The sequence below is a fragment of the Orycteropus afer genome, unplaced genomic scaffold, assembly GCF_000298275.1.
Source record: "Orycteropus afer afer isolate SDZICR_OR568_19922 unplaced genomic scaffold, OryAfe1.0 scaffold01036, whole genome shotgun sequence".
In the NCBI taxonomy this organism is placed as follows: Eukaryota; Metazoa; Chordata; class Mammalia; order Tubulidentata; family Orycteropodidae; genus Orycteropus; species Orycteropus afer.
The window spans coordinates 120,514-143,405 of NW_006922623.1; the positions used below are offsets into that span (position 1 = coordinate 120,514).

Sequence of the window (22,892 nt, forward strand, 5' to 3'; positions counted from 1 at the left end):
TATTAGTTATTATATAGATTTATATGATTTTTTTAATGTAATTTTATCTGCCAGTGTTTGGAAGTCAAAGTCTAAAATTTTGAAGATTGAGTCCAGAATAAAGTGCTACAAATGATTGATTATCATGTAGATTTTTAGCTATAGCTCCAGTAGTAACATTAAATTTGCATCTTCTAAGATTCTAGTTAATTTAATAATACAGTTTTTTCAGCTGAAATTGAAAAGTGCTTTATACTGAAGTTCAGATTTCTGAAATTAGATGATACATTTTACAATGAAATACCCGTTTTTAATTGGTCAGATGTGTTCATAATTTATCTGGTAATTAATCACACTTAGACTATAAAGCTTTCACTGCTGGAAGTTTAGGATTAGTCCTTACCATATCTGAAAGAGCTATGTGTAATGCTTGCTTAGCCAAGACTCAGTTTATTCAAAAAGAGTAAATTGAAGCTCGAGTTGAATGACCCTTCCTAGCTGTGTGCCTATATAAAATATAACTTGAGAGTCAACTATTGGTCACTAACTTTATAAAGACATGTGTGTTGTTAATATTTATATTCTGAGGAGATTCAGTTGAAGCACAAAAAATTGCAATCCATTTTATGTTTGAAAGTTTTAGCCAATTGTTACCTAATTTGGTTTTGAAAGGTAGAGTTTCTCTGATTAATAATCTGGTATATTTTTCTTCCTAACAGCTGTGCTTATAGTATAGTACAAATAAAACAAAGAAATGAAAGTATTTTTTCTGGTACAAAGTAGTTTTATCTTTTCTAATTATTTAGATTTTAACTGTACATCTCAGCTGATAAAAATTTTTATTAGACTTTTTAAAATAATTATATAGGTAGTTATGATTTAAATTCCTACTTAATTAAAGATTGAAAGAAAAAGTATAACTTCTGTAGTTATATTTCTAAATCAGGTACTCTCCCCCTAGTGATAAGTTGAAGATTTTTTTAAATCATGTTTGCTAATTTGTTACTGATTAAGTTGAGTTCTTTGTTTTAGGAAGAATTTGGCTACAATGCAGATACCCAGAAGCTGCTGGCTAAAAATGGAGAGACGCTTCTTGGAGCCATTAATTTTTTCATCGCCAGTGTGAACACTTTGGTAAATAAAACTATTGAAGATACGTTAATGACTGTGAAACAGTATGAAAGTGCCAGGTATGTATAAATTTCCAATATATTGTCTGTTTTACAAATTGTATATAATTCAGTTAAGGTTTATGGTTGCAAACAGCCAACCAGCTGGTCAATATGGGCAGAAAAAAGATGCATTGGGAAATTATAAGGAAATTACACAGAACTAACAGAAAGGTGGGAAAACAACGTTCTGGAAAAAAGTGGGAATCAAAGCCAGAGTAATGCCTCAAAAGAAACCCCAAACCCACTGTCATTGAGTTGGATCCAACTCATAGCAACCCCTCCTTGGGTTTCCAAGGTGGTATCACTACAGAAGTAGATTGGCCAACGTGCCTTCCAAGGAGTGGCTGGTGGGTTTGAACCACCAACCTTCTGGTTAGCAGTCAGATGCCATAGGCAACTGTGCCACCAGAGATACTGACCTTATTTCCCTTAATTTTTACATTCAGAGTTTGTAAATTATATGAAAGTAAAAAACTTTAATTAGAGCTTCTCTTACAGTGCTGCTTAACCCCAGGAAGAAAAGTACTCTAAGTTTTTAAAATGAACTCTTCAATTCAAGATTGCCAATCTGAACTGAGTCCGTATCAATAAAGTTAGTAATAGTTGGTTATTTTATGGCTTATGTAAAACTTGCGGAGAACAGGTGTCCATATCTGAAAAGTCTCGATCACAATTGACTCCCTTGTTGGTGCTACTGTAGGCAAGTGTTGAAAGGACTATTGTTAGATTTTCTATACATGAAATACCAGAGGGCTAGGAAATACTATACAATGCATAATAGGGAGCATTAAAAGGCCACCCAGGCATTTGCCTAAATAACCACTTTTTATGCTGATTAAATAGATGACCCTTGATCTACAAGTCAGTAAATTCTAGTTTTGACAGAGAAGAAAATTCAGCTACTGAGAAACATTTAATTTGGGATTCTTTTTGAATATTCTCTTTCAGTAGGCAGTTTTTCAATCTTGGAGTTCTTAGCTACAGGGTTAGAACCACTCAATTCTAAAGCTAGTTCATAAACAGGACAGAAAAGTACAAACTCAAGCTGAGCTTAATGAATAAAATCATAAATTATAATTTGAACTAAAACTGAAAAATTAATAGGGTGGAATTATTTTTGCTGGTTTTTAAATGGTTGTCTGTTGGGTTCCTTTAAATAACCAAAGTTTCAAACATTTCTCTATATTGTGTAAAACTGAGATCTTTATACTTTAAAACAGATTTCTTATTATTAAGATGTGTACATAATTAAGAGGACCTCTAATAGCGTAATGCTTAAGGTATTTGACTGCTAACCAGAAGGCTGGTGGTTCAAACCCACCAGCCACTCCTCGGAAGGAAGATGGAGCAATCTACTTCCATAGTGATACTGCCTCAGAAACCCAAGGAGGGGCCACTATGAGTCAGGTCCGACTTGACGGCACATAACAACAACAACATAATTAAGATACGAAAATTTTAGGTTAAGTTCAAGCATGAAAATTTTAGGTTAAGTTCAAGTTTGAAGTCCATTGATCAAGAATAGAAGGCAAAAAACCAAATGTTTTTTCAGCTTTGAAACTTAATGGCAATTTTTTTTTTAAGCTCAGTAGTTTAACTTCAGTTATAGTAAAACTGGTTAGTATTGTTTAGAAATGTGCTCAGAGGATATTGAAGAATGTCAGACTATTTTTGTCTTTATAGTAAGTAAATCACCACATATTAGTATTTATTATAGTTTTACCTTTTCCTCTTATTTCTTACTGTTTTTAGCATATTTACTTCTGGCTGCTCCTCTTCTAAACTAGTCGTAATGATAAGCACTCTAAAGACAAAGTTTTTACCAAGTATCCTAAGTGATTTACATATATGAGGGTTTTGTGAAGATTAAATTATTATTTTCATATACAGATAGAAAACTGAATTACAAAGAGATGCAATATGTTGCTTACAGCCTTAGAGCAAGTGAAGGGCAGAGTAAGCAATTCAGTTTGGCTACAAAACCTAAAAATTTGACTAATTTTTCAGTACCAAGTCATTCTTGCCACCTAAAAGCCTTTGTCTCTTTCTTAGTTCTACTCCCATCATGCTGATTCAGAGACATTTGCCCATGCTCTTCCAACTGATATCCTTCCTTCTTATTTCAACTTCTACCCCAGTCCATCCTCCATTCCTTACACTACCACTAGTCATCTTTCTAAGTTGAACAAATAGAAGCATGTCACTTTCTAAATCAGAGGTCTTTAATGACTTCCCATCCCCAGTCCTACTGGATTAAATCTTATCTCTTTAGCATATCCGGTATGGCCCTGCTTAATCTGAGCACTGCTTAATTCCTTCCATTATCACATTCCAACTCAAAGTTCTAATAGGACTGAGTTGCTTCCCAAATATGTTATGGTATCTTACAAATCTGTGCCTTGCTCTCTATCTGGAATATTCTACCAATTTCCCTGCCCCATCCACCTAGTAAATTTCTACCGTCCTTCAAAGTATAATTCTAATATTTTAATTATGTTCTGAGCTTCTTTTTCAGACACCTAATTAGGTACTAGTTCCTCTTGAAAGCTTTGTAATATTGATGTTAATTAAATTAGAGGTCTCTTTGCTTCTTCTTAACTAAATACTGAATAGTGGAAGCTGCTGGTTGTCACTGTTTAATAAGCAAAATAGTATTGTACTTACACTGGTGCTGTGATAAAGTTATGTATGAGGTGCTGTGGGATCATAGAGTAGTGGTGGTGGAAGAACTATTTCAATTAGTGGTGGGAGAATATTAGGGGGAGACTTCTCAGAGAACAAAAGGTGGTAAGTGCTCTGTAATATAAACCATTATCACATTTAAATATTAATGTTACAGAAATCCATTTAGCACTGTGCTGTACAGTAAGGTAGCCACTAACCATGTAATTCTGTTGAGCCCCTAACATGTGCCTAGTCTGAATTGATCTGGGCACGATGGATTTTAAAAACTTGGTACAAAAAAAAAAAGAATGTAAAATAGCTCATTAACAATTTTTTTACATTGATTAAATGTTGCAGTGATAATGTTTTGGATATAATGGATGAAGTGAAATATTAAAAGAAATGAAATTAACTTTCTATTTAAGTGCTAGTAGAAAATTTTAAATTATGTAAATAGCTTGTATCATGTTTCTGTTGTACACTGCTGACCTAGACTATACTTTAAGGACCACTGACCCTCTGTAACTTCTTTTTACCAGATACTTTAAGTATGCCATTCTAAAATGTACTATACACAGCTGACTTTCCCATACCAAAATTTGCCAGTCCACATCAGGAATTGATCTTAATTCTTGGTCTTGTTAATGTCAGGTCTTGCGATCTAGTTTTTAAAACTGGTTTTAAATTTTGGAATTTTTTCTTGTCAGTTGATACTGTTCTTTGAATAGTTAAGAGATTTAGAAGCCTTTCTCCTCTTGCTTATATTAGTAACTCTTTGCATTTAAAGAAATAATTGGTTTCAAAAGCATAAGATATATAACATATCTGAGAAATATTATATTACTATGTAATAAGAGACTATTGCATATTTCCAGCCATCTCCAAAACATATTTTATAGTATATGTCACTTGTTATCTTCTTTCCAGGATTGAATATGATGCATATCGCACTGACTTAGAAGAATTGAATCTTGGACCACGTGATGCAACCACTCTGCCAAAAATTGAGCAGTCACAGCATCTGTTCCAAACACATAAGGAAAAATATGATAAAATGCGCAGTGATGTTTCTATCAAATTGAAATTTCTAGAAGAAAATAAGGTAAATTTATTCTTTATCTTCTGAGATCTTTCTGTAGACTTTAAAATGAAATTCCATGACAAAAGAAATGAATAGGAACTTTTCTTGTTCTTTTATCTCTCTCACAACAATCACAAAAAGGAATGCCATTTATAATTGGTATTTATTTTTAAAAGTACACACAATATACAGGCATACTTCATTTTATTACACTTCACAGGTACTGTGTTTTTTACAAATCGAAGGTTTGTTGCAATCGTGCATCAAGTAAGTCTTGTTAGTGCCATTTTTCCAACAGCGTGTGCTCACTTTGTATCTGTGTCTTATTTTGATAATTCTCACAGCATTTCAAACTTTCTCATAATGCTGTTGCACCTTAATAAACTACCAAAACCAAAAAAAAAACAAACTCATTGCCATCTAGTCCATTGTGACTCATAGCAAGCCCCATTGGGTTTCCGAGCCAGTAAATCTTTACAAAAATAGATTGTCCCATCTTCCTTCCATGGAGCAGCTGGTTGGTTTGAACTGCCAACCATATTAGCAGTCAAATGCCTTAGGCATTGTGCCACCACAGCTCCTTTAATGGACTACAGTATGGTATAAACATAATTTTTATATGCACTAGGACACAACAAATATTTTTGGTCTCGCTTTATTGCAATATTCACTTTATTGTGGTGGTCTGGAACTAAACCTGCAATATCTCCAGGATATGACTGTATTTACCTTCCTGTCATAAAAATCATCAGCAGCTGCACTGTTCCAGTCTTTCACATTTAACAGTTGGCCAAAAAAAATTCTTGATATTCAACCACTGAACTTCAAGTAGGTGTTGGTAGCAAGTGCTTTACAAAGTTAAATAATGATAAACTCTGCTCTAAATATTTTAAAACCTGTTTATTAGTGGTAGGTCCTGGATGGTGCAAAGAATTTGCTCTCACTCCTAGTTGAAATATTAGCAGTTTGAATACACTCAGTAGCACTGTGGAAGAAAAGCCTGGGAACTTACTTCCATAAGATTACAGCCACTGAAACCCCTAGAGATCACAATTCTACTCTGACATGCATGGGGTGGTCATGAGTTGGAATTGACTTAACAGCAATGGATTTAGTTTCTGGTTTTTATTAGTGGTAGGTACAAAAAACAGAACTCTTCTCAGTAATTGGTAAATGAGGAATGAATCATTTCAGGGTCCATCTTAAGGCTGTATTTAGCATAACCTAGAAAGAATAAGCCAAGAAATCCATTGTCTGTGTTGTTTTCATGTAATGTGAACATATCCAAGGACTAAAAGCATTGAGAGGTAAGAAAGACCCACTATAGACTTCATCTGGAGATGGATTTATATAAAATAGGCTCCTGAATTTTTGTTTCAGTAAAAGATTGTTTCCCATGTCTATTATTTATTCCATTACATGCTTGCTTAATTTTGTGTGGAGGATTGCAGTTTTGAAAATGGCAGAGCTAGTAGTGTGCATGGTACTGTCATTGAGTCCTAAGGAGATGGAGTTACACCATTACACATACTGGTAGTCCCTCCTCTTGTGCTCTCCATATCCTCTGAAGTCATGAAATGCCTTCAACCTTAGTCTCTTCCAGCTCCCTCTCTTAAAATTATTTTTCAGTACTTCCAGAAAACAGTATTATTTCTATTCTCCTTCATCAAAAAGAGCTTTATTGAATTCTCAATTATTATTTGTTGCTATCTTTTTGTTTGCCTTCATATTTTCTTAGAAACTCTTCTCACATTTTTAGGAGTCAGATACTCTCATTATTCCCACTTTATGGATGGTTTTGCATCATATTCTGTGATCATATATGCCCTTTATTTTACATCTTTAGGTACTCTGTCTCACTGATCTGGATGCTTCTCACCTGTCAGGAAGAGGTGCAGGACACACCTGGGCTCTCATTTTTTTCTGTACCTCGTTTTCCTAGATCCTGGCAACATCAAGATGAATATTTGTGCTGTGAAAAATAGGTTGAAAAAATTACTTAGAGCCCACCTGAATCTGGTGTTAATACTGCCTAAAATAGCCATATGTTGTGTCTGGAAAACAGCTGTGATGCTAATGCTCAGGCATAGGAAAGAGGAACAGAGGTGACAGTGGAAAAGAAATTACATCCTTTTTCTTCTGCCCTTCCTTTGCTTCACTTGTTTATTGTTTCCTCGTCTACTCTAGAATTGAGCAGTTTAGTCTGATGACTGAGTCCAGTGCAAATATGAACCACTACGACTCATCTGTCAGTTTGTCATACTTTGGTGGTTTGTGTGTTGCTGTGATTCTAGAAACTGTGCCACCAGCATTTCAAATACCAGCAGGGTCACCCATGGTAGGGAAGTTGCAGCAGAGCTTCCAAACTATGATAGACTAGGAGGAAAGGCTTGACAGTGTACTTCCAAAAATTAACCAATGAAAGTCCTAGGGATCACAATAGAAAATCGTCTAACACAGTGTTGGGAAATAAGCCCCTTAGGCAGCAGTGGGCTCAAGCATGTCTGTGATCATAAGGATGGCACAGGACCGAAAAGTGTTTTGTTGTTGTACATGGGGTCATCATGAGTCACAGCTGACTTGACAGCAACTAACAACAACAAAGAATATGAAAACCTGAGTTCCATCCTCACATGTACCACCTGCTAGCTTTGTGACAAGGTGTATAATCTATCCATGCTTTTATATTCTCTTGAAAATAGGTAAATAATACTTTCTGATGAGCAAGTAAAAAAAAAAGGAAGATCCTCTATAAAGTGTAAGATACTGTTTATAGGTATTGTGGGACAGAATTCTGTATGCCAAGTGCTTTGCTAGGGGAGGGGATGAAGGAGAAGAAAGATAAAAGTTCATGATCTTAGGGTGTTACAAAACGATGTTGTTGCTAGATGCAGTTGAGTTGGCCCCAACTCATACAACAAAATGAAACACTGCCTGGTCCTTTTCCAGAAATGTATCACTGCTCCTCATAAGGTTTTCACTGGCCAATTTTCCAGAAGTGGTTGACCCCGTCCTTCTTCCTCATCTGTTTTTTTCCTGGAAGCTCCACTGAAACCATGGGTGACCCTCCTGGTATTTGAAATACCAGTGGCAAAGCTTCCAGCATTATAGCAACACACAGGCCACCGCAGTATGACAAACTGACAGATGAGCAGTGACACAAAAATAAAAGATGGTGGTGTTTTCTAGAGGTTATCATCTTCACACCTTCCCTGGTGGCTTTTTACTTTACCTGTGTGCTGATTGCCTTGTGTCTTTTTAACTGATATGGACAAGAACAAGGTTAGGGTGTGACAAGAAACATGAACTGTATTCATTTGAAATGTTAAATCATGCACTTTGGCATTACATTAGCAATAGTTTTCGATGTAAGTGAGGATAGTGAGTTGTCTGAATACATTTGGATGTGTGTCCTACTCAGTGCTCTTACCTAAAATAATCAGATTAGTTGCCAAAGGAAGATAATATGCTGCTGAAGACAAATACTTGAATCATTTGACAATGAAATATCATTTGTTTTGCCATAATACTTCAGACTTGGAATTTACAGTGATTTCATACTCCTTTGTCATTGCCCAAGATACCTTTTTAATGCTCCTTCTAGTGATCCTTCTCTAACATTGTACTATTTTGTCTTTAAGGATAAAGAAGCACAGTGATGTAACTTTAGTATCTGTAGTGTTCTCTATTCATAGCAATAAGCACGTAGCTGTTATCTAAATATATATTAACGCAACAATGCAACACACTGCTATCAAGTCAGACCTGACTCATAGTGACCCTTCCTTGGGTTTCTAAGGCGGTATCACTACAGAAGTAGATTGCCCAACCTTCTTTCTAAAGTTATTTAAAATACATTGGCGGTGGTATTAAGGCATTAACACAAGTTAGAAAACTAAAGCACTCCCAGTAATAAACCACCCTGGCAACAACTTAAGAACTTAATAAATGGTAGCTGCTGGTATTTGAGGTAAAAGTGTTATTGTTACAATCTTGTTGGGGAGAAAATACATTCCAGTGAAAAGTTAACAAATCATTCAAAGAAATATGTGCAAAGTTCCAAATAACTGGCACAGATGATAAGTTCAGGAGCAAAAATAATCACTGGGCTGTGCTGGCCTGTTCAAAGTAATCTTCAGAGATCCATGGAAGAGAGAAGACTTCATCTCAGCCTTGAGATATCAGAAGGATGGGCCTTAAAGAATTGAAGGGAGACCCTTCTTGGCAAGGCTGTGAACTGCGTGTCAAAGTAAAAGGTATCTTTAAACCAGAGTGATCGAGCCTTGACTACTTACATAAAGACCTCAGAAGGAAGGCACATTGAACAGGGAAGAAAGAGGCAGACACCGTTGTGGCCAGCCAGGTCATCTCTGTATATTTTAAGTGTCAGTTACATGGCTTTTACACCAACTTTATCTTACAGGCACTCAGGAATTTTTAAAGATGGAAGTGACAGAAAAACTTTTGTGTATTAGAAAGATTCGTTGGCAACATACTTTAAAGGAAGAAAGAAAGTAGAAACAAATCAGCAGAAATCTTTCATAGCCAAATGAAACATTTAAGATGTAGAACTAGGTTCCTGACATAGTAGTTGAAAGGAAGGGATACAGTGATTTCAAGACTGTGTGACAGGGATTAGGAAATCAAAATAAGAAGCTGGTTTGGCTGGAAAGGGTGGGAATTTGTTCTGTTTAACCCAGTATTAAGTTTGAGATGATGACAAGACATGCAAGTGGAAATGAATGGTAGGAGGCTGATGGTGTGGGTTCGGAGTTTGGATGAGAATAGTCAGGGCTTCAGAGATAAAAAATTGAAAGTCATTGCATTGAAAATATCTGTCATTTTCACATCTTCTCTTCATTTGACCTTTTAAAAAAAAAAAAAATAGAAAATTGCCTTTTTCTCTCAAGGATTTTATGTTCTTAGATGCCTTTCCACAGTTGCCACTAAGCCAAGTTTCAATTTGAACTTAGTAATCAGCTTTGTCTAAAATAATATCTATAAAGAAACTTTGGTGTTTTTTTTTTTTTTTTTTCCTAAACTCTTCAAAACTATAAAGAGGTATTGTTGGTTCTGTTATTTTAAGCAGTAACTATAATTTGGATAAAGACATAGATCTATTGCAAAACTTTTTTTTCTGTTAATGTTCTTGTGCAACTTTTACCCATTCCTTTTATATTAACAACTTTAAAAAAAGGGAGGAAAGAGCAAACCTTTAGGCCTAGGAAGTATCTATCATCCTTGTTTGCTTTCTTGACCTTTTGAAAAGCCTTAAATCTAGAGTTTTTTTTGGTGGTTTTTTTTTCCCCCCTTTAAACTACAACTGAATTTGGACTTCAGTATCTCTTTTACATATAGTTCTTAGGTAATCTGCCTAGTACTTGAATTTTAGCAAAATATAGTTTGCTTTTCTTAAATATTATATATTGAATTTTTAAAAAACAAATTATCTGAAACATCAGTGAGTGTGCCACTCTTTTGTAATTTTATGATGACTTACTTCAGCATATGGAGCTGTTTTTAAAACCTTTTTTTCTTTTTGCTTTCTGTTCTTTTTGGGTGTCTTCCCATAGCAACAGTTCTCTTCTAAACTGAGGGGCCACATAGCCAATTAGAAGAGTACATAAAGTAAAAGCAAATAAATGGTCCTTGAGTAAGGACAGAACTAACAGCCAGTCCTGTGATGATTCTATAAATTTTAGAATTTTAGTGACCAAACATTGTAAGATTGCTTCTGTTTATTTCCTTCTTAGAACTTTTTTTTCCCCCCCAAAAAAAAGATTGTAGGGGTTTGGGCAGTTGGTTCTTAGCTATATCTAGACATATTTGAGGTGTTTAAATATGCTTGGAGCTCTGGTAGCATAGTGCCTAAGGCACTTGACTGTTAACCAGAAGGCTGGCGGTTCAAACCCTCCAGCCACTCTTCGGAAGGAAGGTTGGGCAATCTATTTCCATAGTAATACCACCTCGGAAACCCACCAGCGACAACAGGAGGGGTCACTATGAGTTGGGGCTGAGTTGACGGCACATAACAACAACAACAACAAATATACTTAGTCTAGCCTTCCTTCCTTCTGGCAAAACAAAAAGGAGATGTATAAAATACAAATGTACAAATTTCTAAGTGCATGCATTAATGATGAGTGATAAATGCAAATATGTTCTTCACTTACTCTTAATGGAAAACTTCAGTTCTTCTACTATTCACAATATATACTTTCCATATCTCAATCTATCTCCTTAATATAGTTGTGTTTACCTTTAACCTTCCAAAAAACCCACTGCCATCGAGTCGATTGACCCCATAGTGTTTCAAAGGCTATAAATCTTCATGGAAGGAGACTGCCTCATCCTTCTCCCACAGAGTGGCTGGTAGGTTGGAACCACTGACCTTTTGGTTAGTAGCCAAGTGTCTTAAGCACTACACCGGCAAAGCTACTTACCTTTAACCTTTGCAACCCTTATTAATTTTTCATATTCTCACCCTTGTTAAATTAACAACATTGAACTGCTTATCTGTAAGAGAAAAACTAAACTCTTCTGATGTTTCTTCTTTCATAAGTGTTTCTCCTTTTTTAGACCTTTAAATAATGTGACTTGAGTTATTGTGTGGCTTAAGTAAGTTTGTTGACCTTTTATTGTTCCATTCAAGGTTCAAAACAAGTCGATGAGAGCTAAACTATGACCTTGATTGTATCCTACCTGTGTTTAGAAACCATCCAAAGAATAGATTTGACACATTGAACACCAGTGACTGAAACCCAAATGCATTGTGGGATGACATCAAGAACATCATCCATGAAGAAAGCAGAAAGTCATTAAAAAGACAGGAAAGGAAGAAAAGATCAAAATGGATGTCAGTAGACTGACTCTGAAACTTGCTCTTGAATGGAGAATAGCTAAAGCAAATGGAAGAAATGACAAGATAAAAGAACTGAACAGTAGATTTCAAAGAGCATCTCGAGAAGATAAAATCAGTTATTATAATGAAATGTGCAAAGACCTGGAGTTAGAAAATCAAAAGGAAAGAACATACTTAGCATTTCTCAAGCTGAGAGAACTGAAGGAAAAATTCAAGCCTCGAGTTGCAATATTGAAAGATTCTATGGGTAAAATATTGACTGATGCAGGAAACATCAAGAGAAGGTGGAAGGAATACACAGAGTCACTGTACCAAGAAGAACTGGTCTATGTTCATCCATTTCAGGAGATGGCATATGTTCAAGAACTGATGGAAGAAATGAAGGAAGAAGTCGAAGCTGTACTGAAGGAATTGGCAAAAAACAAGGTCCCGGGAATTGACAGAATACCCAATGAGAGGTTACAACAAACACTAGAAGCACTTATTCATCAATTGCAAGAAATTTGGAAAACAGCTACCTGGCCAACTGACTGGAAGAGATCCATATTTGTACCCATTCCAAAGAAAGGTGATCCAGTAGAATGTGGAAATTATCTAACAATATCATTAATATCACATGCAAGTAAAATCTTACTGAAGATAAATGGTTGCAGCAGTATATTGGCACAGAACTTCCAGAAATGCATGCTGGATTCGGAAGAGAATGTGGAACGAGGGATATCATTGCTGATGTCAGATGGATCTTGGCTCAAAACAAAGAATACCAGAAAGATGTTTACTTGTGTTTTATTGCCTATGCAAAAGCATTTGATTGTGTGGATCATAACAAATTGTGGGTAACATTGAGAAGAATGGGAATTCCAGAACACTTAATTGTGCTCACGAGGATCCTATACAGGAGGCTGTCATTCAAACAGAAGAAGGGGATACTGCATGGTTTAAAATCAGGAAGGGAGTGCATCAGGGTTGTGTCCTTCCACCATACTTATTTGTGGTAGTTAGGTTATGTGTCAACTTGGCTGGGCCAGGTTTTGAGTGGCTGGGCAGCTGCATGTAGTATTCCCCATGATAAGACTGGTAATCAACTCAATGGTGGAATCTACTCTGAGTAGCTGAGTAGCTACCTTAGCAATGTGGTCTGCTCCAGGTATATAAGGAGAAGCTTTAGGAATGGTCTCTAGCTTGTGGCACGCTTGAATCCTGCATATAGCTGAGCTGTTATTCAGAAGCCTGCCATGTTGTCTGCAGATCTTGGGACTCTTAGTGAACTTGAATCAATGGCCTGCCATGTGGTTTGGTAATATCGGGACTGTGCCATTTTTACTTGTTGACCTTGGGTTTGTCAGCCTCAGCAGTGAGCAGCTGCCTGAGTGAAGAAAGCCTTCATCAGCTTCAGTGGGCTGGGAACAAGAGGCAGAGCTTAAGTCCAAGGTAGAGGGGCTTTCACCCAGCCCCTAGAGCCTGACACTTTGAACTCAGACTTTTAGCCTCCAAAACTGTAAGAGAATAAACACCTATTTTTAAAGCCACCCATTTGTGTAATATTTCTGTTAGAGTAGCATGAAATAACCAAAACATTATTCAATTTGTATGCTGAGTAAATAATCCACGAAGCTGGGCTGTGTGAAGAAGAATGTGGCATCAGGATTGGAGGAAGACTCATTAACAATCTGTGATATGTAGATGATACAACTTTGCTTGCTGAAATTGAAGATGACTTGAAGCACTTAGTGATGAAGATTAAAAACTACAGTCTGCAATATGGATTATATCTCAACATAAATCAAAAATCCTCACATCTGGGCCAATAAGTAGCATGGCAATAAATGGAGAAAATATGGAAGTTGTCAAAGATTTCACATTACTTGATCCACAATCAACACCAATGGAAGCAGCAGTCAAGACATCAGATGATGTACTGCACACTGGGCAGATCTGCAAAAGACCTCTTTAAAGTACTGAAGAGCAAAGATGTCTCTTTGAAGACTAAGGTGCTTCTAACCCAAACCATGGTATTTTCAGTTGCCTCATATGCATGTGAGAGTTGGACAGTGAATAAGGGAGACTGAAGAAGAGTTGATGCTTTTGAGTTGTGGTGTTGGCAAAGAATACTGAAAGTATTCTTTGGACTTCCAAAAGAACTAACATGTCTGCCCTGGAAGAAGTGTAGCCAGAATGCTCCTTATAAGTGAGAATGGCCAGACTTCTTCTCACCTGCTTTGGTCATGTTGTGAGAAGGGATCATTCCCTGAAGAAAGATACCATATTTGGTAAAGTGGAGAGTCAGTGAAAAAGCGGAAACCCCTCAGTGAGATGGATTGACACAATGGCTGCAACAGTGGTCTTGGGTATAGCAAGTACTGTGAGGCTGGCACAGGACCAAGCAGCATTTCATTTTCTTGTACATAGGGTCACTATGAGTCAGAGCTAACTCAACGACACCTAACAACAACAACATATATATAGTTGTGGTGACTCAGTTTTATGCTAATACATACTGTAATAGGAAGTACGCAAAGCCTGGTGCTTAAAAATACACTATCAAGGTTTGGAAAAGCCTTGAAGGGCATAGATACTATTTGTTTGCTAAAACTGCTTTGGAGAAGAAAAAGTATAAAGTGAATTTAAAAGTTGCCAGAGTTTAAGGAGCATATTAATCATTACCTAATATGTACAAGCAGATACATACTTAAATTTCTTTTTCCCATTATCAAAAAGAACCCCAACATCTTGCTGTTTGGACTCTTAAAATATTCATGCCAATGACTTAATGTCATGTTTATTTCTGTAACTTGAGACAAAACAATGTTAACCTCTTGTTATTGCCTATATGTCTAGTGAAATTAAGTTAAAAGAACCCTCACCAACCTAGTTGCTATGAAGTTAATTCTAGCTTATGGCAGCCCCATGTGTGTCAGTAGAACTGTGGTTCATATAATTTTTAGTGGCTGATTTTTCAGAAGTAAATCTCCGGGCCTTTCTTCTAAGATACCTTTGTGTAGACTCGAACCAGCAACTTTTGGTTAGCAGCCAAGTGCACAACCTTTTGGGCCACCCAGAGACTTTAACACATATACAAACTATGGTAAATGTTGTAAAGGGAAAATAAGAAGATAGAGGATGTCATGTGAGTATATAAAGAAGACCTAGCTTAGTCTAGGATTGTGAAAGTTTTCCCTGAGGACATGACATTGGGGCTGAGATCTAGAAGGGAGGAAGGGGTTGTTAAATAGAAGAAACAGCATATGCAAAGGCTATTTAAAGGTCACCATGGTCAGAGCGTAACGGGGACAAGAAGCTCTGGGTGAGGCTGGAGAGATGGAGAGGTAGGTCATGCAGAGCTTATAGAACGAAACTTCGATGAGATTGGGGAAAAGCATGAATTCAGTTTTAAACATGTTTAAAGTTACTTGCCTTTGCAATATTGAGGAAGAAATCAGTGAGTAGGTAGTTGAATATATGAGTCAGGGCTAGAGATAATTAAGTTGTGAGTCTTTAGATATTAAGATATCTAGATATTTAGATATCTTTAGATATTAAGTTGTGAATTACCATAAGGTAATTGAATCCTTTAGCTTGGATGAGATTACCTAATGAGAGACAATATAATGAAAAGAGAAGGTCTAGGTCTGAACTTTGAGAAATTAGAAGAGGAGTAGTGCAAAAGGGACAGGGAGGTGGTATCTTCTGACCTCCTCTAACTACACAAGAGGAAGTCAGAATCACCATCAGCAGCCCAGGGCCTGTTCTGATGAGGCAAGACATGCCAACACCCCTCCAGCCCTCTTACTAACCTTGACCCCAGCCTGCCCTCCTGAAGTACCCACCACCTCTCTCCTGGGTTTGATAATTCACTGCAGTGGCCACACACAACTCACAGATTATGGGGTTTATTAGGGGAGCAACAGGCTACAATTCAAGTTCAGGAACATGTGCCATCTCTCTCAGCAGTGAATCTCTCAGCAGTGTGTGTCTCAGCAGCACGTCTCTTTTAGCTGGCAGTCAGAGATTCCGTCCTCTGCCTCTATGAGGGCTCATTTTAAGCCTGGCAGAGTGGCAGAACTAACCAATCCTAGCATCAGAATTCTACACACCTGGGAGAGAGCGAACTTCCCAGAAAATTACTTCCTGCTGCTCTCAACACAAACACCCCAGGTGTTTAACAAGTAACTGCTCATTTGCTCATGGCAAAGTGGGAGTTACAAAGACTATGGCTAGAAAAGCCATACCATGTCATTTACTACATTGCAAGTGGTCTGAGAGTTAAGAAGAAAATCAGGAGACTCAAAGGAGAGAATGTTTCAGGAAGGAGGAGAATGGTCAGTGTTGTCAACTGCTACTGAGTAGTCAAGTAATGTAAGTCTGAAGTGGGATTTAGCAACATGGATGTCATTGGTGAGAGCTTGTAAGGGGAGAAATGAAAGAAGAAACCAGTTTAGTCTTTTATATTTGTTTTGTGTGTGTGTATTTAAAATAGTGTGCCATGTATTTTTCCAAAATGAGTCTCAACTGGATTTTTATTTTCCAAAAAGGTCCAAACATAGTCCGAACCCATAATTTTTCTCTTAGCTTAAAATCGAATGTGACAGAATAGAAAAACAGTTAACTTGCTAGGGCACAAGTTCCCTACATCATTCTTAAATGGCAGATTCAAAATTATATATTTCCTTTTATTTAAGAAAATATTTTTACATATGGTATCTTATTTACCACTGCTAGTGATATAGCTTCCAGGTCCCTTTAAAATTTTTTCTAAATCTACATGGAGTAGGAAAAATACGCCTGTGGTTTGCATTGCCTCCTTTCTTTCATTAGAAATGAGTTGAAATTAAGTATCCTCATATAATCCATGCAGTTTAAAAGAATTACAAGCTGTGAGTTGATTTTGAAATGACAGTCATCCAATCCATACCTCTCCAGAATTAATCAGAGTAATTTGCATTTGTCAGTGGGTGATAACACATTAGGGAGTGCCAGGGAGAGAGCACACTAAGCTAACCAATTGCGCTATAATTTTGAGAAGTATTTTCTACACAAATTTAGAAGTCTTCCAGGAAGAATAGCTTTATAATCATGAATTGCTGTTTTTGTAGATTTGGCTTGTTTCTTTTTTTGCAATTGTAAGGTACTTTTACCTGTTTTCTGACCCTTTCTAGTTAGAAACTACCAATTTATTTGGAGGGCAGGATTGGGGGAGATTTGTTTTTCTGTTGTATATGTTTGAGGGGAGGAGAAGGGTTGTTGTTTTCATTCTGAGCAAGATTACATCTTTCATTTTAAGGCAGAAGTCATTACAGAAATAGATTTCACTTATAAAAATGTACTGTTTAACTATTATTGCTACAAGCAATGATAGTGTATCTATTCTGGTTGATACCTATGTACTCCTCACCAAGTCAGTTTGCCAGATTTTATGATAAATAAATTTTCAATTTTTACTGAGTTAGTAATCTGCATTGGTTTGGGTGGTGATGGTTATGGCTATGATATTAATGTACTTTGTTAGTTCTTTGTAGTTACACTCTCTTCATATTTACTTAAAAGTAAAATCTTAATTAGTATTTCTGAGTAAAATCTCACAAGACTTTGAGAGTGTTTTAAGATTTTGACACTGCAATGTTCTTTTTAACCTTTCCTTGAAATTCTTTTACTTAGTAATGACTCAACACTTTCAGGTTGACCATAAATTCCTTTATCTATACTTGGCTTTCTTAGATTAAAAACATTTTTCTCTTTATTTTTCTTATACCTAGTAACATTCTGAGTTTCTCTTTTATTTATTTCTTTAAATTTTCAAAAGAGTTTTCTTTTTTTTTAAACAACATTACTCAGTAAATTTTTTAAGGAACTTATTTTGGGTTTATTGTTGTGCCTAAGCCTAAAGAAATACCGCATAGATGTATTACAAATTCCTTGCCAATAGGCAGCTTAATAGAGGACATTTAGTAAAATCTGTTATATACAGTTAATGCGCTCAGCTGCTATCTAAAAGTGTGGAAGCTCAAGTCCACCTGGAGGCACCTGGGAAGAAAAGCCAGGTGGCCTACTTCCAAAAAATCAGCCATTGAAAACCCTCTGGAGCACAGTTCAACTGTGACACATATGAGTCACCTTGAGTAAGACTGGCTCAATGGCAGCTGTTTCCTTGTAGAAATGTTAAATTTACCACAAGAATAAAATATAGAATTTGATTTTAAAAAAAAATGTTAGTGTGAGTTGGAAGTATCTGCTAGACTCGGGTGGTGATATGGCTTGAGCAGAAACCACACAAGAATAGACAGCATGTACATAGGTGAGGAAGGGTCAGGAAAAGGTTTTTTTTTTTTTTTAAAGAAATCCTGGATCGTATATTTTAGTAGATTTGTAAACTTTTGTTAATCTGTTCTCTTCTTAAAGCAGAGGACAGTATTACTGCTTATGTATTTTTTTTTAAGAAAATAATGGTTTTATAACACATTTCGATGAAACTTTTCCATCAGGTTTTTAAGCAATTGTTAGGTACATCAGTGGAGCTCTAGTAGCATAGTGCCTAAGGCACTTGACTGCTAACCAGAAGGCTGGTGGTTCAAATCTACCAGCCACTCCTCGGAAGGAAGGTTGGGCAATCCTACTTCTGTAGTGAGACTGCCTCGGAAACCCACGGGAGGGGTTACTATGAGTCGGGGACAACTTGACGACACATAACAACACAACAGGTACATCAGAGCATCAACTTTTTCTAAGTTGTATAAAATATTGGGTTCTTAATCTTAAAAACAAAATTTCCAAGATAAAATTCAATGCCATGGTAATAAACAAAACCTATTTTGTATTTTCTGAGTGTGGATGGGCCATAATTTGACTACAAATTTCTGTTGCTCAGTGTCAAAAAGCTAATGAGCACAGGATCTGGTCGTCTGTGTGGTGATTTTACAGTCCACTCCTGATTTACCACTTAGCAGGTAGCTCCATCTGGCTTTCTGTTTCTCTGGTAGCATAGTGGATAAGACACTTGCCTGCTAACCAGAAGGCTGGCGGTTCAAACCCACCAGCCACTCCTCGGAAGGAAGGTTGGGCAATCCTACTTCTGTAGTGATACTGCCTTGGAAACCCAAGGAGGGTCGCTATGAGTCAGGTTTGACTCGACGGCACATAACAACACAACAACAACATGCTGTAAACTTGGAATTTAGAAACCTACAGAGTCTGCAGCATCTGCCTACATTATTTCCCTCTTCTTTCTTGGTTTCATGTATATTTTGTGAGTACCTGAACAGACTGGGACTCATTCTTCACTTGAGAAAAGGGATGGAGTAAGGATAGGAGAGAAAGTGTAGAACAGATAAGGGGAGGAAAGTAGTGGTGAAATTTCCTTCAGTTTCTATTCACTATAATCTCCTATGCCTTCCTGGAATTGTCCTACACCTAAAAGTATACCTATAGACTTCTACCTAGTTTTACGAAGGTGCATCCAGTACTCTCAAATCCATGATTGTCAGACTTCTGTTTTAAGTTAATGACAATTTCCTGACTCTTTTTTGAACATAATCTTTACACTTCTCACCTAATTGATAAAAGGAAAGATCCAATTCTTTAACTGTTCTGCACCTGAGTTAATTTTGGCCTGGGAGCTCAGATGCTATTTGAATAGTTTATGCTACTTAATGTCTCTTCTGTGAACCCTGGTGGTACAGTGGTTAAGTGCTTGGCTGCTAAATGAAAGGTTTGATGGTTCAAACCCACTCGGCACTCTGCAGGAGAAAGATGGTAACACTGTGCTTTCATAAAGATTACAGCCTTGGAAACCTTTTGAGGCAGTTCTCCTCTATCCTGTAGAATCATCATGAGTCAGAAGGTGAGTTGGAGGTGTAATGTCTCCTCTAACAACAAAGTTTCTTTCTTTCTTCCCCTATGTGTGCCCTGGAACTTTCTTCATTAAAGGCTGTTATGATTGCTTGCTATCTGTTTCTTTCCCTAGAGGTAAATAAGACCCTGGGTGCATCTGTACAGCATTTCCTTCCTACAGTAATAATTGAGTAAATGGATGGACACTGATCTTTGAATAATCTGTTATGGAAGAAGTTCTCAAAAAGAGTTTTGTATATTTTACATATATATAAAATCTGTGAATTAGATGATCATATACTAGTACGCACACAGATGATACTGAGATCCAGAGAGGTTAAGTAACTTGACAGCCAGGCCAGGATTCAAATTCAGATCTATCTGACTCTAGAGCCCTGTTTTGAGTTAAACTTAATACTATATTGCTACTCAAGGTAAGGTTCTTAAGATAGCTGAAGAAGATGGGAGAAAACAGAAACCATATTGATCTTCTAAACCAGGAGCTCTGGAAAGGAAGGAAGAGAAATGAGGCAGGCAGGCAGGCAGGGAGAGAGGGAAGGGGAGGAAACTAACACTGTCAAACATAGAACAAAAGGTGGTAGATATTTTTGCTAAGAGTGGGAAAAAATCTAATTCACAATTTTAATGTATCATTAGATAAGAATTATAAAGCATTACCTCAGTTTTGTGACATTGTTATGGAGTGTAAAGATTATAATGTTCTATTAGTTATCTTACTTTTTTTCAGAACAGGAAACTGCCGTCTTTTTTTTTTTCCTTCTATCACACGTCTTTTTTTTTTTTTTTAAACTTTTTGCCTGTTAGGGATTTGTTGAAACCTATCTCAATGAGTCAGAAAAATAAAATCTCTTCTTCCACCCCCACTTGTAACTCCTATTTGTCTTTCCTTCTTTCACTCCTTTCCCAATGCCCACACCCATGTTTCTGATAGTGGTTCTCTTTCTCAACTGGTGGTTGCTTTGACGTGACAGGCATCTCTAAGACTATTATGAACTAATAAAATTATACTTCATAAACTTAATAAAAGTCCAAGACAGGTACACTTTCCTGCTTATTACTTTCTCACTTGTTCTTTACTTACTCAAAAGAGAGAAATGATTGTACATTTTTAAATATTTGGGGGTAAAGAAAGAAATTAATGCTTTACATATTATGAGTTAATGAGTGATTTTTGTATTTGCCTTTCTTCATATTTATAAGCCAAGTTACTTGTCCTGATGCTTTTGTACACCTAATGTAAACTCCTATTTTTATAGAACTTTTGGAAGAGCTGATAATTACTTTTAAAGAACTTGACCATTGTAAATATATTAAAACTAGTGACTTGTTTTAACTAAAAAATTACATCCTCCTTTTATTTTTTTATTACTTCAGTATCTTTGAATAAGGAAGTTGGTAATCTAAATTTGATTTGTTAAAAAGTTCATCTGGTAGAAATAAAGTACCTTTTTTATGGTTTTGATACCTACAAAGTAATTTATCTTTAGGTTTTTCAGGTAGTAACTTTGTAAATAATATTTATCTTCTATTGATATGTAGGAGCTCTGGTAGCATAGTGCCTAAGGCACTTGACTGCTAACCAGAAGGCTGGCGGTTCAAACCCACCAGCCACTCCTCGGAAGGAAGGTTGGGCATTCCTACTTCCGTAGTGATACTGCCTCGGAAACCCAAATAGGGGTCGCTATGAGTCAGGGCCGACTTGATGGCAAATAACAACAACAACAATATTGATATGTAAGGGAGCTCTGGTGGCATAGTGCCTGAGGCATTTGACTGCTAACCAGAGGCTGGCAGTTCAAACCCACCAACCACTCCTTGGAAGGAAGATTGATTTTCAGTGTAATCCACTTGGTATCATCTATTAATCTTGCTCTTAAATTCCTCTTCCCCAGTTTCTGTTTAAAACTCCAGATAGTCTCCCTGCATTAGTAGTCGGTGTTGGAGTTTGTTTTGCCCTTTAAGAATTAAAGTACTGTATGGTATGTTTTAGATCACTCAGCAGATGTTCCTGTAGTGGTTTTTCTTATATCTGATTGAGTTGCTCATTGTTTGGCAGACCTTTATGAACGTTCTTTGTCATTGAATTCACAATGATTTAGTGTCTTTCTAAATTACTGCAATTGTCTCTAATGTTCAGTTTTGAAATTTTGTCAAATTTATCACCCATCTCATTTCTGTTTGAAATTGTTAAATCTGTACTCATTTGCTCCTACTTTAAATTTCTGCTTTCTGGTTGTATTTTACTTAATGCTTGTAAGTACTCTAAATCTTTTCTGTTATAACTTAACCAAAAAACTAAACCAAACTCACTGCTGTCAATTCTAACTCATAGCAACCCCTTCTTGGGTTTCCGAGGCAGTATCTCTATGGAAGTAGATTGCCCAGTCTTCCTTCTGAGGAGTGGCTGGTGGGTTTGAACTGCCAGCCTCTGGTTAGCAGTCAAATGCCTTAGACACTGTGCCACCAGAGTTCCTGTTAGGGTATACAGAAATAAATAGTCCAATAATGATTTTATCATACTCTGTAAATATGGAGTGATGTTACATATATTTTATATACTGAATTATTCTTCACAATTTTAGAAAGAATTATCTTTCACTTCTTTTATCTGTTCCAGCTTGTATTTGATCCCTGTCCCAAGGATGTTTAAATGCTACTTTAGGGCCAGAGATAAAATTAGAAAGGAAGCAAAATGTATCTTTTCTAAGGCACTTGACTGCTAACCAGAAGGCTGGTGGTTCAAACCCTAGCCTAGCCACTCCTCCTTGGAAGGAAGATTGGGCAATCTACTTCCATAGTGGTACTGCCGTGGAAACCCAAGGAAGGGTTTTTATGAGTCGGATCATAGAGACAGTGGCCACTTTTGGAAGTAGGCCCACCAGTGGCAGTGAATTTGGGTGCTTGGTTTTGGTTACCATTTAAATACTCCCAACTTTCCCACACCTTTTTTGTTTGTTAATTTATTTCAAACTTTGTTTAAAATCTCTTCAGAATGTTTTGGCTTATGAACAGAGGCAGGTTGGTGTAGGTGAAAGCACATGGACCAGCTTTGGAATAACACATTCCTCAGTTTCTCAAATTCTAACCCATCTTCTTTTTAGCTATCTAGCCTTGTTGTTGTTATTTGCCATCGAGTCGGCCCCGACTCATAGCAACCCCTCCTTGGGTTTCCGAGGCAGTATCAGTACGGAAATAGTATTGCCCAACCTTCCTTCCGAGGAGTGGCTGGTGGGTTTGAACCGCCAGCCTTCTGGTTAGCAGTCAAGTGCCTTAGGCACTATGCTACCAG

At 36.8% G+C, this 22,892-nt stretch overlaps 1 protein-coding gene across 1 annotated transcript in view; it reads left to right on the plus strand.

The window, feature by feature from the left end:
* The window catches only part of ARFIP1 (ADP ribosylation factor interacting protein 1), a gene marked incomplete at its 5' end in the record, with an annotated part of 72,417 nt that overhangs the window by 35,190 nt on the left and 14,335 nt on the right, over positions 1–22,892 (plus strand). Inside the window, 2 exons of the mRNA XM_007958605.2 lie at positions 1,012–1,169; positions 4,743–4,917. Of these exons, the coding sequence (XP_007956796.2) occupies positions 1,012–1,169; positions 4,743–4,917 (333 nt within the window). The remainder of the gene's footprint in view (positions 1–1,011; positions 1,170–4,742; positions 4,918–22,892) is intronic.